Below are 16664 nucleotides of genomic sequence, written 5' to 3'. Positions count from 1 at the left end.
TAATATATAATTATTATTCGGTGACTACCTGGTGGTGAAACTAGAGATAGTAGAGAGCTTGCGAAATGACGTTACGTTAACTTTAACTTTAACTTCTAGAGGATTATAGAGGATTATGTATTCAAACCCATCTTGGTTTTGAATACATAATCCTCTATAATCTAGAAGATCTAAAGTTAAAGAGTTAACGTAACGTCATTTCAAGCTCTCTAATAAAAATGAGGTAACAAGGCATAATGCAGCAGAGCTGTCACAGCCACAGTGGTGGTGTGATTTGTATGAAGATTATTATTTTCCAAGCATTTTTATAAGGATATTAAAATGAGTGGCCGACTTGGAGATTTAAGTAAAGAGCAGAAGGAGGCATTGAAAAAGGTACGTGTATCGAAAGAAGCCAAATTATCTAAAAAACACTCAAAACATGTACATCATACAGATTTGTGTAATGGTATGTATGTAGGAGTGTTCTCGCTTGCGGTGAACGTCAATATTGCATGTTTATGTTATGATACTCGCATTTACTATAGTATCAGATGTTTTGAATGAATTGTATAATAATGTGATGATGCGCGATTAACAGCAAACTGGACACACAAAGACACAAACAAACAGACAGACAGACAGACAAACTGATCAAGATAAACATTCACAGGAGGAAAAGCTTATACCGATTTTACATAGGGCATAGTGTATATTTAATTCTCGCTATTCACAATAAGGGCGCCGCCAGCGGTTTGCGCTGTAATCGTGATGTATCATGGGAAAAGGTCGACATCCAAGTCCGCGCAATACGAATATTACCATGCTATTACATAGGAACACGTGACAATATTTTTTAGTTTGTCAATATAACGGTATTACACGCAATTCGATAGAGAAAAAATTAATTGTGCACATTTCAAATCACATTATTAAGTAAAGTAGTATTGAGAAATCAAGGTTTTCTATTAATATGATCAAGTATTATTATTTTTGATAATTTCTGATAAGATACATGCACCCAAGACTTAAGGGTTTCCTTTTAAATTTGATCAAATATTATTTTTGATTATTTTTTGTGCAGTTCAAAGTAGTTTTGAAAGATGTGTTACAGGAGCGACATGATGATAAATTGCTGCTTCGATTTTTACGAGGTAAGTTTGGGTTAATTTGTTACTTTTAATGTATTGACTAAATGAGTAATAAAATGCTATTTACGAGTTGCCATGGTGACCATCATGGTAACTGTGCAGGAATAAATGTTCGGAAGCGTGAAAAGAAAAAAAAGGGCTGAAATCATGCCAAAACTGTGTGATGGCTTGAAGAATTCATATTTTTTATTTCATGCTGCGTAATCATGATAAATGAGTGATTGAGTATCCAATAAACATGATAAAGTCTTTACTACCATCACTGTTTTCTTCTTGCAACGAATGTACGATTACGCTCATTGGTCAAAAGAGCCCAGCGGATCGCTAATAAAGGCCTGTCTCAGATACATTTGGTAAAAAGGCTAAGTGCTATGTTTTAGGCTTGGTATAAGCTTTCCAATTTAGCTGTAAACGTTGTATCGTTTATTCAAAATAGTGACAATAAATTAAACTTTGATCTTATTTCATTGTCTGTTTCTATGTGTTTGTTTATAGCTCGCGACTTTGATTTGGAGAAGTCGGAGCTGATGTTCAGAGAGGTAAGTTCAACACCTTTGACAGATTGCCATGTTGGGGGTTGGAGGTCACAGATTGCCATGGGTCGGGTCACAGTTGCCATAAGTCGGGATGGGGTGGAGGAGAGGGGTCTTATAATGTTTTCCTTCAAACATAATTTGGTCAACTTGAAGAAATTACCATTTACAGAGATTTTCACGGTTGTATGATATTGTCTGCCACCCCTGCAATTGGCATATTAGTGCATAATTAATTAGGGGCTGTGCAATAATTATGAGCCCTTTTGGGAGGGTAAAATTGGGGTGCCAAGAAATTTTTGGCGAGCAAAAAAGGGGGCGGCAAGCAATTCTTGACAAGCCAAGAGAGGAGGCAAGCAATTTTTGGCACACATTAATAGGGCGCCTTTTAAATAAAACTCTCTAAAAAGGCTTAGGAAAACAACCGTGGACGTCTCAGACGTTTTACTATCCAATCAAAAGCTCTACACCCACCCGACAAGTGCTGTCATCGTCTTAAATGGCTTTTAACGTGCTCGTGTTGGCTTCTGGCACACTGAAAGCCAAACTGGAGTCTAGGTGACTCTAAAAGCAGAGTTCAGCCACTCTGCGACTCTATGTCTAAAATGACTCCATATTGGGAGTCATTTGACTCCCTTGAAGAGTCATAAATTTCTTTACTCCGCTGAAGAGTCACTGTTGATGACTCTACACAGGAGTCATTTGACTCCCAATATAGAGTCATTTTAGACATAGAGTCGCGTAGTGGCTGGACTCTGCTCCTAGAGTAACCCAGACTCCATTAATAGAGTTACCCTGACTCCATTACAGGGTCACTCCGACAGTCCGAAAAAAAGACAAAATAATGATACACATAGATGTATATCAAGATAAAAATTCAAAGTAAAGACCTACCGGAATAGGAGACTTTACTCTGAGTTTCACGCCATAGGCGATTGTCAGACGATGGAGAAAACTTAGCTTGCCCACCCTCCTCTTGGAATGGGAGAATATACATTCCATGGTGTCATGGTATTGTGTCCTTGGGCAAGGCACTTTATCCTCATTGCCTACTGGGGGATGGGGTTGGGTTGGATTGGATGGGATGTTTGTATAGTTGTTTGTTGGCGCTGATTAAGCTGCTGCCTGCAAATTGAATTGTGTCTGTTTAGGTGTGTTTAATGTACAATTCTAGCAATTTGACCTGCGGGTCACCATTAGAGTTTGAAATAAAAACCTTCCTTCCTTCAAGAGCCATGCAATTACAGAGTCTGACTCCCTTGAAGAGTCATAAATTTCTTGACTCCGTCGACGACTCTGAATGTAGAGTCAATTGACCCCACAGGTAGAGTCAACCGACTCTCCTGTGATAATCAGGTGACTCCTTTGGAGAGTCAGTGCTAGTTTACTCCACTTATAGAGTCACTTGACTCCATTCTGGCTATCAGTGCAACCCGAGGATGTCCTCGGTTGGATCTGCATTTATACGAAGTGTTTCTTGACCAACATTGACCACTGTTACTGGAAAATATACCAAAGACTGTTAACAAAGACAAATAAACATTCTCTTGTTATCTCAATATTTGAATTTTAATTGATATACTCCGCTTTACAGTATTACAATATTCACTATTTACAGGATGTTGACTGGAGAAAGAGTATGCATAGTGATACAGTCCTTACAGACTGGGAAATGCCGGAGGTACAGTAGACACTATAAAATAAATACTAGCCTTTGTGCCACTTTCTTCTGTTTTGGGGGGCTGTGCAATAACTATGACCCCCCTAGGGAATTTCCGAACGGCCCCCCAAAAATCGCTTCCCCCCCTTGCACCCCCAAATTTTACCCTCCAACAGGGCTCATAATTATTGCACAGCCCCTAAGTATCTTAGAATCATGTCGTGTGACATAATTTCTTGAGATGACATTTGGACGGGATATTTAGTAAGGTTCTGACATTTATTGTATGGTCTCCCCAAAGAGTTTTTAAATTGTACATTTTTGTCGCTCGGATGACATAGTGACGTATCACGAAAATGGCCAAAGTTTTGCAACTTTTATCCGTTAGTCACACATTACCTCGATTAAAATTTCCCATTTTTGGATGGGTATGAAAAAAAATGTTAAAGTTACATTTAATGTATAAAATACATTGTTGGCATTCACCAATTAATTGTAATTAGTCATGCAAAATGTTATACACAATTTAACCATTGAGTGAGATTAGTGATAATGTCTAATTAATTAATGACATGTCTTGAAAATTAGTCAGAATGTAGAGCCTACATAGATTATGAAACTTATCTCATTTTGTCAAAAATGGCTGATACGTCGGTATGTCATCCGAGCGACGATTTGATCTAAGAATACTGGCCATTTTGAAACGCAAAAATCTAAATTTCTGGATTTTGAGAAAATAATAAAAAGATGTTGTCTGTATATTTAAATCTACCAAAAAAACGTTGACAACGTAAAGAAAGCAGCAAGTTTAAAAATCCCCCACCTCGGCTCACTTTTTGAAACTTGGTCCCATTTTGAATATCAACAGCAAATCGGTGTTTTTAGCATCATTGCCATTAACATGCCTACTTGTTATTCGTTTAATTCAATCATTGATCATGAACTTAATAATTATTATAAAACAAAACATATATAGGATATTGGCCAAGAACAACATAATAACCTTTCTGATCGTTCCAGAATGCTAACAACTTTTAAGTAATATATCGCATCGGCACATTAAAGATTCATAACACTTCTGGAAATGTTTTAAGTTGATAATTATGACAAAGTTTAAATCAGTATATTTTACAAATGGGACCAAGTTTCAAAAAGTGAGCCGAGGTGGGGGCTTTTTAAACTTGCTGCTTTCTTTACGTTGTCAACGTTTTTTGGTAGATTTCGTTTCTTTTTATGAATGAAGCCGAGTAGCTCCAAGCTTGAAAAGTCATCCGGTTACGAAATACTCCATAAGACGAATAAAGCGAAAAATAGAAGTTTGAATAATATTATCCTTGATTTATGACAATAAAAAATACGAGTATATGTAGCTATAACTAAAATGTACGTGGTTCTTTGTAGCACTGGGGCAATCTAGTTGGATATCCAAATTTCGCCGTTTGTGGTTCTTTGTAGCCCTGCAGGCAATCTAGTTGGATATCTCTATTGAGCGGCGGTTGTTGGCGGTCTTTCGCGGTTCGTGGTATTCCTTTATTCTTCAAGCCCTGTCCTCTATCGGGGCTAATTTATTGTTTAAGCTTGTTGGAAATCCATATTTCGCGGTGTGTGGTTCTTTGTAGCCCTACGGGGCAATATAGTTGGATATCTCTATTGAGGTGGTTGTTGGAGGTCTTTCGCGGTTCGTGGTTATAATTTTCCTTATCCTTCAAGCCTTGCCCTCTATTGAGGGCTAATTTATAGTTAAAACTTGTTGGACATCCATATTTCGCGGTGTGTGGTTCTTTATAGCCCTGCAAATTAATCTAGTTGGATATTTCTATTGAGCGGCAGTTGTTGGCAGCTTTTCGCGGTTTGTGGTTTTAATTTGTAGGATATCCATATTTCAAGATTTGTGGTTCCTGAGTCCTGCGTGGCAATCTAGCTAGATATCCAAATTTCGCGGTTTGTGGTTCTTTGTAGCCCTGCGGGGCAATCTAGTTGGATATCCCTATTGAGCGGCGGTTGTCGGTGGTCTTTTGAGATTTTCCCTTTAATTTCGGGCCGCCCTCTCCTCTACATCCCGAGGATGCTTTTCAATAATTTAAATTATACGATGTCAACAATTACTATTACTTGGTATGATAACTTATCTTACCATGTTGACTTATATTGTTTGTTAAGGCAACTTTCGCGGTTCGTGGTTATAATTTCCCTAATCCTTCAAGCTTTGCCCTCTATCGAGGGCTAATTTATAGTTAAAACTTGTTGTACATCCATATTTCGCGGTTTATGGTTCTTTATAGCCCTGCGGGGCAATCTAGTTGGATATCCCAATTTCCCGGTTTGTGGTTCTTTGTAGCCCTGCGGGGCAATGTAGTTGAATATTTCTATTAAGCGGCAGTTGTTGGCGGTTTTTCGCGGTTTGTGGTTTTAATTTGCAGGATATCCATATTTCAAGATTTGTGGTTCCTGAGTCCTGCGGGACAATCTAGCTGGATATCGAAATTCCGCGGTTTGTGGTTCTTTGTAGCCCTGCGGGGCAATCTAGTTGGATATCCCTACTGAGCGGCGGTTGTCGGCGGTCTTTTGAGATTTAATTTTACCTTTAATTTCGGGCCGCCCCCTCCTCTACATCCCGAGGATGCTTTTCAATAATTTAAATTATACGGTGTCAAAAATTACTATTCCTTGGTATGATAATTTATCTTACCATGTTGACTTATATTGTTTGTTAAGTCAACTGGACGTGACAAAATATCCTGCTATGTAGACATTAATTTGTTGCTAAATTGATTTGGCATAATAATTTATTTCGGGAAGAAGACATCCATTTTTGGTATGTCGACTTAGCATGATAATTTATCTTGCCATATTGACTTGTTTGTTCAGTTGTCTTGGCGAGATATTTTATATCGTCATGTTGACATAATGCTGATAATAAGTCGACATGGCAAGATAATTATCTTGCCAAGTTGTGTCACATAGACGTTTCCGTACTATATATGCTTGATAAATGTTATTTGGATTTTTTTTTCCTGCTGGCCTTCCATACTAGCGGAACAATTGTCCACACCTACAGAGTGTTTGTAATCAACCTACCGGGACGGTATGACAATTGTCATGTTCTACGATAGCTGAAGATGACAGAGAGTCAGGTCTCTTAATCGATTCAACAACCATTCATATATACATATCACAATCATCATTGTCCTATTATCATGCGAATTTGCCCGTGGTAGGACAAAATATATTTAAATGAGAATAACAATGAGTAACGTCGTATTGCATAGGCATACCCTATAATACCTGATCTGGTTTCTTGTGTTATTCAGATTTCTTTTGATCCTTGATGGTGTTGTATCACATTATGCTGTGTTTTTAAATAGGCCCTTAACACAAAAAACAATTTCCATGAAAATCAAAAACTTGCTTTAATAAAAAAAATAATATCACAATAGCACTGGATGTTTAAAATTATGTTATCCTTGATTAATGACAATAAATTGTTTAATAAAACATTGAAAAAAAAAATTAGTTGGTCACCGGGTTTCGAACTCGGGATAGCGTATCTGGAGTCAAGCGCACTAACCATTAGGCCACGGACCTCTGCTGTAAAATACCGTGTCGAAATACAGGATTTATTATATAAATGGATGCGTCGTCCGATAAGAACAAAAGAATTGTGAAAAACTTGATTTTTTGGCGAATGGGGCTCAGAATTTGTATGTAGGGTATCCAGGAATCTGCTAGGGTATATTTGGAAGTGAATCTGAAAAAGTAGTGTGAAGGTGATAACCAGGTAGACCTGTAGCAGTGTCCAAAAATTCTGGATCAGTATGATTTGCAACTAATTTTCGCTATGAAATACCGCGTGAAATGGAAGCAGAAATATTTGTTTATTACGAACAATGATTGACTGTAGGATTGGTGGCCCTTTTGGAATTAATGAGTTGTCACGATATTACACCTGGGACTGTAAATAACATTTAGCATGGTTTTAGATACATTTTGTACCCAGCGAAAAATAACATCGAACAATAGAAGTCAAGTGTTTTAATGTTACGTGTAAATATAGTCTCGCGGGAGCATCTGTTATTAGTCTTCTTTATCAGTCTTTTTTTTAAAAACTTGCTGGTCACGGCTACCGCGTGACTCTAATATAATAATTTTGTTCTTTAAAAAAAACCTTAAATTCCCATGAATAGGTATTAGCGAAGCACTGGGGAGGCGGTATCATCGGAGATGACGCCGACGGAAGGCCAGTATACGTAGATCCATACGGCAAACGAGATCTGAGAGGTAACACTGTCACATGACATAAATGTACCGATTTCTATGATAATTAGTGTTAAAGGGCATTTCGTGATCCACAGCCTCATCCCCCACTTTCCCCCAAAAAAGTTGAGATTTTTACACCACTGGATACCTCTGGCTACATAATGTTTATGTACCAAATATTTCTTGCAGATTAATTCGTTTAGCAAAGATATCGTTAAATTTGAATTTCGTTCTGGTGCACCAGAACGAAATTACAACACATTGTCTATGGAGCAGTGTAATACACATAATCATGCATAACTCGCAAACGCAAAATCGGAATCAACTGAAATTTTGGAAATAAGCTTTTTTCGTGGATATCTACTGAAACATGTCATAAAAAGAGGATGCTAGGATCACGAAATCCTCCTTTAAAACATGATTTCATACATTTGTTTCAGGGATTCATTCACCAACTTCAACTGAACATCTCTGTACTTTATAAATCGAAGTTAATTAATGTCATTATTACCTTTATTCCAGAAAATATAAAAAATCTTTACTGATTTCTTTAATATATTTTAACAGGATTGATGCACTCTGCTACCAACAGAGACATAATGAAATTATATCTCAGATGGAACGAGACATTTGAAAATAGAATAAAGGAAAATTGCAAAAAGGTAACAAAATATTTTGTACTCATTAATTAATTATACGCATGCGCATTCCGTATTGCGAAAAAAAAATCCGCAACGCTTTGAGCTATAATTAGCCAATCAGTCACCTGAATTGTGGCAACGCGTTAATTGCAAAATTCCACATCGCGCTGAGCTATCAGCCAATCGGAAGAAACTATTTTACAATTGTGTTGCACTGAAAGTTTTAAAGCTTTATATAACTCATACAAAGATTTTTATCATTTGATTGGTCATTTATTGTTGAATATTTTTGCAATTTAAAGAAAACGACTATTGCACTTCGCGTCAGTACAATAGTCCATTTTCCATTGCACTGGCGCGCAGCTATCATGGCAACGTTGACAGACGAGGGCGTATATCGCGGACGGTGACCACCTCGACTCGCCAATTATAGGTGTGGGTGTCGCTTCTAAAATAAATACATTGTGTAATATTTTTTGTAATTTATTTTGTTTTCCTGGTGATTTATAAAATTAAGTGGAAGATAAAGAATTTTATATGAGTTATATAAAACAAATATTGAATGTTTTTATTCGTTCAATGGAAAAAAATGTTTCATTCGGTGAAATGTGAACTGTTCCATTCAACTCGGCAAAGCCTCTTTGAATGGAACAGTCCATATTTTACCTCTTAAAAATATTATTACCATTATACACTCAAACATTCAATATTTGTATACTAATAATAATGATCCCACCTTATTATGATTGCATTGTTTTATTGACACCTTATTAGAAATATAAAAACTATGTTATGTGGAGGCACTTACGTAATACCAACAACATCATCATAGATCCCGTACGACATGGAAGCGATTTCCATATGGCATGAATCATATCGAAGAAAACAGAGTCATGCGGTAATATACACGTCATGTACGAGTGGATATTTACCGATGGTCCTAATCATCTGTGATATTATCCCTTTCAGTTTAAGAAAGACGTAGACGGTGTCGTAATCATCAGTGATATGGCAGGAATGGAGGAGCAAGGATTCTGGAAACCAGGCATGGACTTTGGTAAACAGGTAAGAGCTGGTAAGCCTGCGGAGGATTCGGATCCAGCCCCTCCTCTCATTCATTCATTTATTCATTCCTTCATTCATTTCATTTGGTTGCGAGCATGTGACGACAAAGTTTCTCCATGTACTACGATTTGAAGCCAAAGTGGTGGTTGTGGCATCTTATAGTATTAAGGTTGTTGAAGTCTCCCAACAGTTTTGGCACATAAGACAAGTTGTTCTTTGACTTCCAGGTCTTCTTTTACTATGCAATAAGGTGTAGAGAGCATTCTGCTGAGTTCATCTTCATGCATCCTCAGGATATATCCTAGGAATTGTAGTTGGCGTGATTTGACAGTGGGCTTGATGTACAGCAGTAACAATGATGTAGCAGAAGCGTTGATCGTATTTTCCATGTCAGTAGGTATTACCCAGGACTCACAGACATGGAGCAATACTGTAACACAAGTGGTGTGATATTGTTGCAATGGAGAACTTCTCCACAGTTTCTCCAATTTCCAAAATGCATACCATGCATGCGCCTTCTTCGGGAGAGGTCACTGGTGCAGGGGAAAATCATGGAACGAAGATATTTAAAATCGGTGACATACATGATGGTTTCGACTGGAACGACGCGGACGTGTTTCAACACCACTGTCAGTCCTCTCGCCCGCTCTCGGTAGCCATCTTCATCAGGAGGTCGATGAGAACAATGAATAGGAGCTAAAACATCCCCCTGCAATACTCCGGTAGTCACTAAGGGATCCGAGATGCTGCCATCTACCATTACGGCGCTTTGTGAATTGGTATTGCCTTTACGATGCTCTGGATACCAAAGTTCCGCAAAGCAGAAAAGATCATGTTCCTGTTGATTGAATCAAAGGCTTTCTTGAAGTCAATGAATGTAATTTCCCCTCTAAGAAACTAACAAAACTAACAAAAAATAACATGCCAATGAACTTTTTTGTCTATAAATATCCCTTTTGTTTTAGCCGTTTCCCTTCGGTTCTCTAATGGGACAAATTTCCATTTATGCGCCTAAATTTAAAAATAATAATAAAAAAATGCAGTCCTTTCAGAGACACCCTGTATACCTGGCACTGAGTTCCAATCGTGCTCTAAATTGTTTCTGTTCTTTGCATAGGTACTGAGTATGTTTCAATTGCATTATCCTGAACTGCTACGTAGGATGGTTCTCATCAATTGTCCTAAGATGTTTTATGTACTATGGGCAGCTGTAAAGCCATTCATTAGGGAACAGACTCGGCAGAAAATGATCATTGTCGGTAGTAAGTAGATACTAATTATTTATTGTTAACACTCTTACAAAAAGGGTTATTGGCTGTTCTGTATATAGAACCCCCAAGAGAAAAAGTTCTTGTTAATTGAAAGAACCCTAAAACGATTCTTTCTGGCCTCTCCAGAAACCTTTTCAGGTCTAAAATGGTTCGTTCTAGCCTTTTCAGAACACATCTCTGTTCTTTGTAGAACCATTTAAGGTTCCATGCATGACAGCTAAGAACCATATTAGGTAATGAAGAAATCGGGAGAATCTACTTCGACGTCCTCTACATTTTCATCTTTCAAAACCTTTTTTTACTTATCAAGCCAGTTGGTAGACCAGTCGGAAGGAGGTAGTACGGCCTCCTTTGCAAACTGAAATCCTTCTATGCCGACTGAAATTGTGAATTGCGGACTCCAAATGTCATGTTTTCGCCCGTGCTTACAAACCGGGAATCTGCGGACCACTATTTTGATTCAATAGTAACTTCTTTGAAACGAGCATTTCACGACGCATTGCAATTTGCCGACGAGCGCATGATTTTTGCCGACAACACTAGCTGTTTGCCTAGTGCCAACAAATCTGAGCTTCTATGAATGCCGGGAGGCAGGGCCTTGCAGGAGGGTGGGTCACACCACCTCCCCTATAGCGGCGGCCCAGCTTACATGGCTTATGCATAAGCCAATGTTAAACACTGTTTAATAATGTACAACAGCATCCAAAAAATTAGGTTAAAATAGACAAACCAACCGATGCATAGAAAGTTTACAAACATGCATTATTTTTGTCATTGTATCATCATAATACTAATCATAGAGAGTTTGTCCGTCTGTCCGCGCGCTACCGTGTACGCGGAGCTATCGCGTGCTCGCAGAGCGAGTACGCGCGGAGCTATCGCATACGTAGCTAGCGCATACACGGAGTATCAACAGGAATGTGCGCGAAGTACCGACGGGCGCAGTGCGGGCATCGGAAAGCATTAGAGTGTGCATGTGACTAACAGGTGCACCTCATCGGATCAGAACCAGGATCAGGACCAAGTTGGGTCTTGATCACTAAGAAGAGACGCAGGCCTATATCATAGTAGTTTTAAAGGTCAGGGCGGGTATATGGGTAACGGGTGTTTGGAGATAATAATAGAGATTAATTTTTTAATAATTATGATGAATCACACAAACAATTAGAAACATTATGTTTTCTTCAGGTAACTACCAGGAAGCGTTGCTTAGCGTGGTGCCAGCTGAAATACTGCCAGCCTGTTATGGCGGGAAAGTTAAGGGTGAGAAAGGCGACCCGCAATGCACAAATATAGTAAGTTTATTTATGGAATTTCATTTTTCAAAATGAAGTATTAACTTATAGCTGTTATTGGACGGGCTATTTACACTTCATACCATTGAAACTTATCAAAGTTCTAGGTATAAGGATGTTCAAAGCTTTTGTTTCAATCGCATGATTTCAAACGCTACGATGGGCGGGCCGCACTCTAGTAAGTTGTGGTACACATGATTTCAAACACTAGTTTAGGCATGATTTCTTTACGTTACAGTGAGGGAAATTAGTGTTAAGAGGAATTTTTAACAATGTTAGTATGAGGTCCCATGATGACCAAAAATGTTGAAAGAATAAATTTAAAAATAAAGATATCACTTTATAATAAATCGCAATGAAAACAATATCTCAATATTCATTTCACTGAGTAGTAGTGATATATAATACAAAAACCAGAGCAAAAAGGTCGATTGGGAGAATAAATAGTGGTCAAAAACAATACATTAGCCATAAACATTTACTCCATTTACCGAGGTACGTGTGAATATGGTTTATCTACCAGATTTTAATTGCGTTCTGATCTTCATTTATCTCTTCCCTGCTTTTAGGTAAAACCATGGAAATAAGAGAATATTTCCATGGTAAAACCATCACTTCCAGTACCAGAATCCTATTACTTGAAAGGTCGTGTGGTGTCATCTCGAACCCTAGTTAACAAAGTGTTAGAACCGGGTGTTAGTCTGGAATTCCAGTACAAAGTAACCAGACCTGATAGTCTACTCTTGTATGTATAATTATAACGTTGGTTTATTCTGCATTAGGTCTTAAGATTGATGAATTCACATGAAATCCAGTTTTTTCTACCTGTACCGGGAAAGGTGAGGTACTCGCATGTAAAGGAGGTGGTACGGGTATGTGGATTGCATGGTTAAGGGTCCATTTTTGGGGATCTTTAGCCTCACCTTGAGTAAAACGGCGACAATTGTTGCTCTTTAGCTCAAATTTGAAACTTTTGGAACCATACCGATATGTGCAATACTACGAAGAGATGTGCGGCGTGGTCAAAAGCTTTCCTATTTTCTGGTTTACAAGTCTCTGATCATTGTGATCTTAACGCGATGCGCGTGAGTTTGGGGATTTGTGTGCATGTGATTTTTACCGAGATTGTAGCTAGCTCATTACTGATATCAGTGTTTCTTCAATTGAGTGAAAATGTAATCAACTGCTTAAAGTCCAGTAATCGGTGGCGTATTCGCCAGCTGCCGGTCCTTCTGCCGGCATCAACTTCTAAATAACACCAGCTCCAGATGAGCAACATTCTGACAGAAAAATATTCACTTGAAATATATATTCCATAAATTTAAAACCAATTTCATTTCCCTTCGAGTTACCAATGATACACCTCTTTATTCTTGCAGATATGAGTTTAAGACCCAGGAGCGAGATATAGCATTTACTGTTAAGAAATTAGATGAATCTGGTAGTAAGAAAGCTACCCCTGTGTTGGAGAAAAGAAAGTATCATTGTTATCTGGGTGTACCTGAGGATGGCAAGCTGGTTCTCTCACAACCTGGCACATGTAAGTCTTAAGGAGGCTAATTTGAAGATTACTTTGACATAAGAGACGGGGGAAGAGGAAGAGGAAGAAAAAGACGAAAAGGTGGAGGAGAAGATGGATGATGAAGACTTAAGAGGAGGAGATGATTGGACATGTAGTGGATAATGCTACTGATAAGGTAGTGGTGTAGGTGGAGATGTAGGAAGATGGAAGGAGGAGCTCACAATGATTATGATGATGACAAGTGCTGGATGATGGTGGCTGGTGAGGGTGATTATATTGTGCTGGTGAAGATGGTCAAGATGATGAGGATGATAAATAATAATGGTGACAATAATCATGACAACGGCGATGGTGATGTTAGTGGTGATGCCGGGCATGATAATAAGATGATGATGGTGGTGGTGATGATGTCAATATTAATGGGTGATTCTATTAAATATGGGGTGACAATGATGATAATGGACATGATAATAATGATGATATCAATGATAATGGTGATGCTGATGGTGGTGAAACTGATGGTGATGGGCATGAAGATGATGATGTTGTATGTTGATAGTGGCGAGGATAGTGGTCAGGATGACAATGTATCTAGAGGTATGTCATTCATTGTATCTTATAACCTGTGCATCGGCACGGGAGGTCAAACCATAGAGTCTATGGTCAAACACACAATTTTCTTTCCTGGTATCATCACATTTCTACTCTCTTAATGTAAAAGTGTGAACAAAAGAGTGTGTACCTATACACTCTAAAAAGAGTGAAAAGCATTCCAGAAGAGTGAATAAGACATCTCCAAAATGAGTTGTCTCTTATATCATACCTAAAAGAATTTTACTCTATCTCTTTCGGAGTGAAAATTTCACTGTTATGGATTGATTTTCACTCTTTTGGAGTGCATAAATATTCTTTTACCTTTAAGAGAGTAGGTTGACAATCGACACATTTACTTTCATCTGCAGATGTTGTGAAGTTTGACAACAGCTACAGTATAAGAAAAAGCAAATCACTCGACTACTGGATTGAAGTTTTAGAACCTCTTTACGAAAATGAAGATGTTGGTTTTGAAGAACCCATTAGGTTTGACCATTCAAAAGAATAACAATTATTAGACAATGGGGCGTGGATATGGAGGAATTATAACATTGTTATATGAAGGAAATTGCATCAATTTGAACATGGACTTTAAATGTGCTTCATCTCACTTGCCTCACTCCACCCATAATGCATTTCTTCCATTTCATTTTCTGTAGGACCTGCTCATTTGCTATCTAGTGCAACATGGGTTGATCCAATTTCGCCATTACTGCATACAATCCATATTTATTGTGTGCTATACAGAATTGTACCTGGGAATTGTACATAACAGTGATTTTCAATACACAATCATGATAGTAGGGTCAATTTTGGACCTCCAGTGACCATCATTTCTAAACAGCAATTTTTTGATGGATTCTTGTACTTTGGGGTATTTTAAACAAAATAAGCTCCTATGTCCCTCACCAAAGTGTGGGCATTAGCTGGGAGAGGCCAAAATCCAAAATGGCCGCCGGCGGCCATTTTGAAAAAGTGAATTTTCGGTATCTTCTGAACGCTTTGGTCGTTTGAAGTCATTAAGGTGTCATTTTCGACTAATTTTGTGGTGAGAAATCCATTAAAGGCATTATTTTACCCATTTTGGCCATCTTTGTCATCAAATCCAAGATGGCCGCCTTTGGCTGTACTAGAAATACATTAAATTATACAGTACATTGAGAAACAACTCATAAAATGTATTACAAGTGCACTTAATTCATCGTTTGTATTATAAATTGAACACCGATTCAATGTTTGTAACATTTATTCACAAATGAGATCGTCTGCTACTGAAAACAATCCAAAATGGCCGCCCATAGCAACCAAAATCCTCATAGCAACGCATTAAAATAACAAAAAATCAACGTTTTTTGACATATATGTGCATTTATTATACCTATTCTTAGTATATCAAGGTTGACTGATTGTAAGAAAGTGAAAGAATGGTCATAGGGGGATAAGGAAAAAAAAAAGTTCAAAATGGCTGCCCTTAGCAACCAAAACATCACAGTAATGCAGTAAAACTACTATAAAATAAGTGATTTTTGACCTTAACATGCTTAATGTGTATGTAATTAGTCTTATCCTAGCAAATCGAGGCCTATTAATTAAATGAAGATACCAGTTTGATCAAAGGAGGTCAAACAAGTCCAAAATGTTCAAAATGGCCGACCAAAGGAGACCATAGCAACCACATTTTACCTAGCAACGCAATAAAATGTCTATAAATCATGCACTTTTTGACCTGGTTGAGTATTCAATGTGTCTTTTTTTAAGTAAATCATATCCTATTGATGGAATGAAGATAACAATTTGGTCAAAGGTGGTCAAACTACTGATAAAATATCCAAAATGGCTGACTAAAGACGCCATAGCAACCAAATTCCACATAGCAACGCAGTAAAATTACTATAAATCATGTACTTTTTGACCTGGTTGAGTATCAAATGTGTCTTTCCTAATACATGAAAGCACATTGATGGAATGAAGATAGCAATTTGATCAAAGAAGGCCAAACATATCCAAAATATTCAAAATGGTCGAATAAAGGTGACCATAGCAACCAAAATTCAAATAGCAACGCTGTAAAATTAATTAATGAGATTGTCTGCTATACCTCGTAAAATTTAGAAAATGTATATATTTTTTATATTTTAAAAGTCATTAGCCGTTTTGAACCATAAGGGGTTGTTTCTGACTAATTTAGTGATAAAAAATCCATTCCAGGTACTATTGTTAGGTTTTCTGGCCATCTTCATCATTAAATCCAAGATGGCCGCCATCAGCTGCACTACAAGAAATCCACTGAATTTTGCAGTATGCATTTATTTAAATGAAACCGATAAAACCATGTTATTCACTGTTTTCACTATTAATTCAAAAGCTATTCAATTCTTGCAATATTTATCCACAAATAAGATCATCTGCTACCTCATCCAAAATGCCTGCCGGCGGCAATTTTGAAATTTGTAAACAATTTTGTATCTTTTGAACGCCCAGACAATTGTCCCAAAATTAGTTTTACCAAATTTTAGAATTTCTAATTAAGACGTAAATCTTGTAGCCCATTATGAAGATTCTGAGCCAAAAAGTGTGTTTTTTACACTTTTTAAATGTAATTAACGTTTTCAGCTTGCATTCCAGGTTTTACAAAGCTCGTATTCCATATTTCAACTACGGAAACCAATCAGTGCCCGAAGTTTTGATTTATATTT

The 16664-nt window shown here is 37.6% G+C and overlaps 1 protein-coding gene and 1 long non-coding RNA gene across 2 annotated transcripts; both read left to right on the top strand.

Annotated features, from left to right (window-relative positions):
* The first annotated feature begins 225 nt into the window (after positions 1-225).
* Positions 226-12439, top strand: LOC140164613 (SEC14-like protein 2). Its single transcript, XM_072187941.1, has 10 exons — positions 226-375; positions 1064-1133; positions 1626-1669; positions 3282-3344; positions 7508-7601; positions 8148-8242; positions 9191-9286; positions 10404-10548; positions 11746-11852; positions 12422-12439. The coding sequence occupies exons 1-10, from the start codon at positions 322-324 to the stop codon at positions 12437-12439; spliced, it is 786 nt and encodes a 261-aa protein (XP_072044042.1). The 5' UTR covers positions 226-321.
* An 18-nt stretch (positions 12440-12457) lies between these two features.
* On the top strand, positions 12458-14760 carry LOC140163903 (uncharacterized). The gene is made up of 3 exons (XR_011860429.1): positions 12458-12597; positions 13232-13392; positions 14337-14760. It is a non-coding gene; the product is annotated as an uncharacterized lncRNA (long non-coding RNA).
* Positions 14761-16664: the final 1904 nt, after the last annotated feature.

The sequence above is a fragment of the Amphiura filiformis genome, chromosome 11, assembly GCF_039555335.1.
Source record: "Amphiura filiformis chromosome 11, Afil_fr2py, whole genome shotgun sequence".
Classification (NCBI taxonomy): domain Eukaryota; kingdom Metazoa; phylum Echinodermata; class Ophiuroidea; order Amphilepidida; family Amphiuridae; genus Amphiura; species Amphiura filiformis.
Note: the sequence above shows the minus strand (reverse complement) of the source record. Positions and strands in the feature narration are given on the sequence as shown.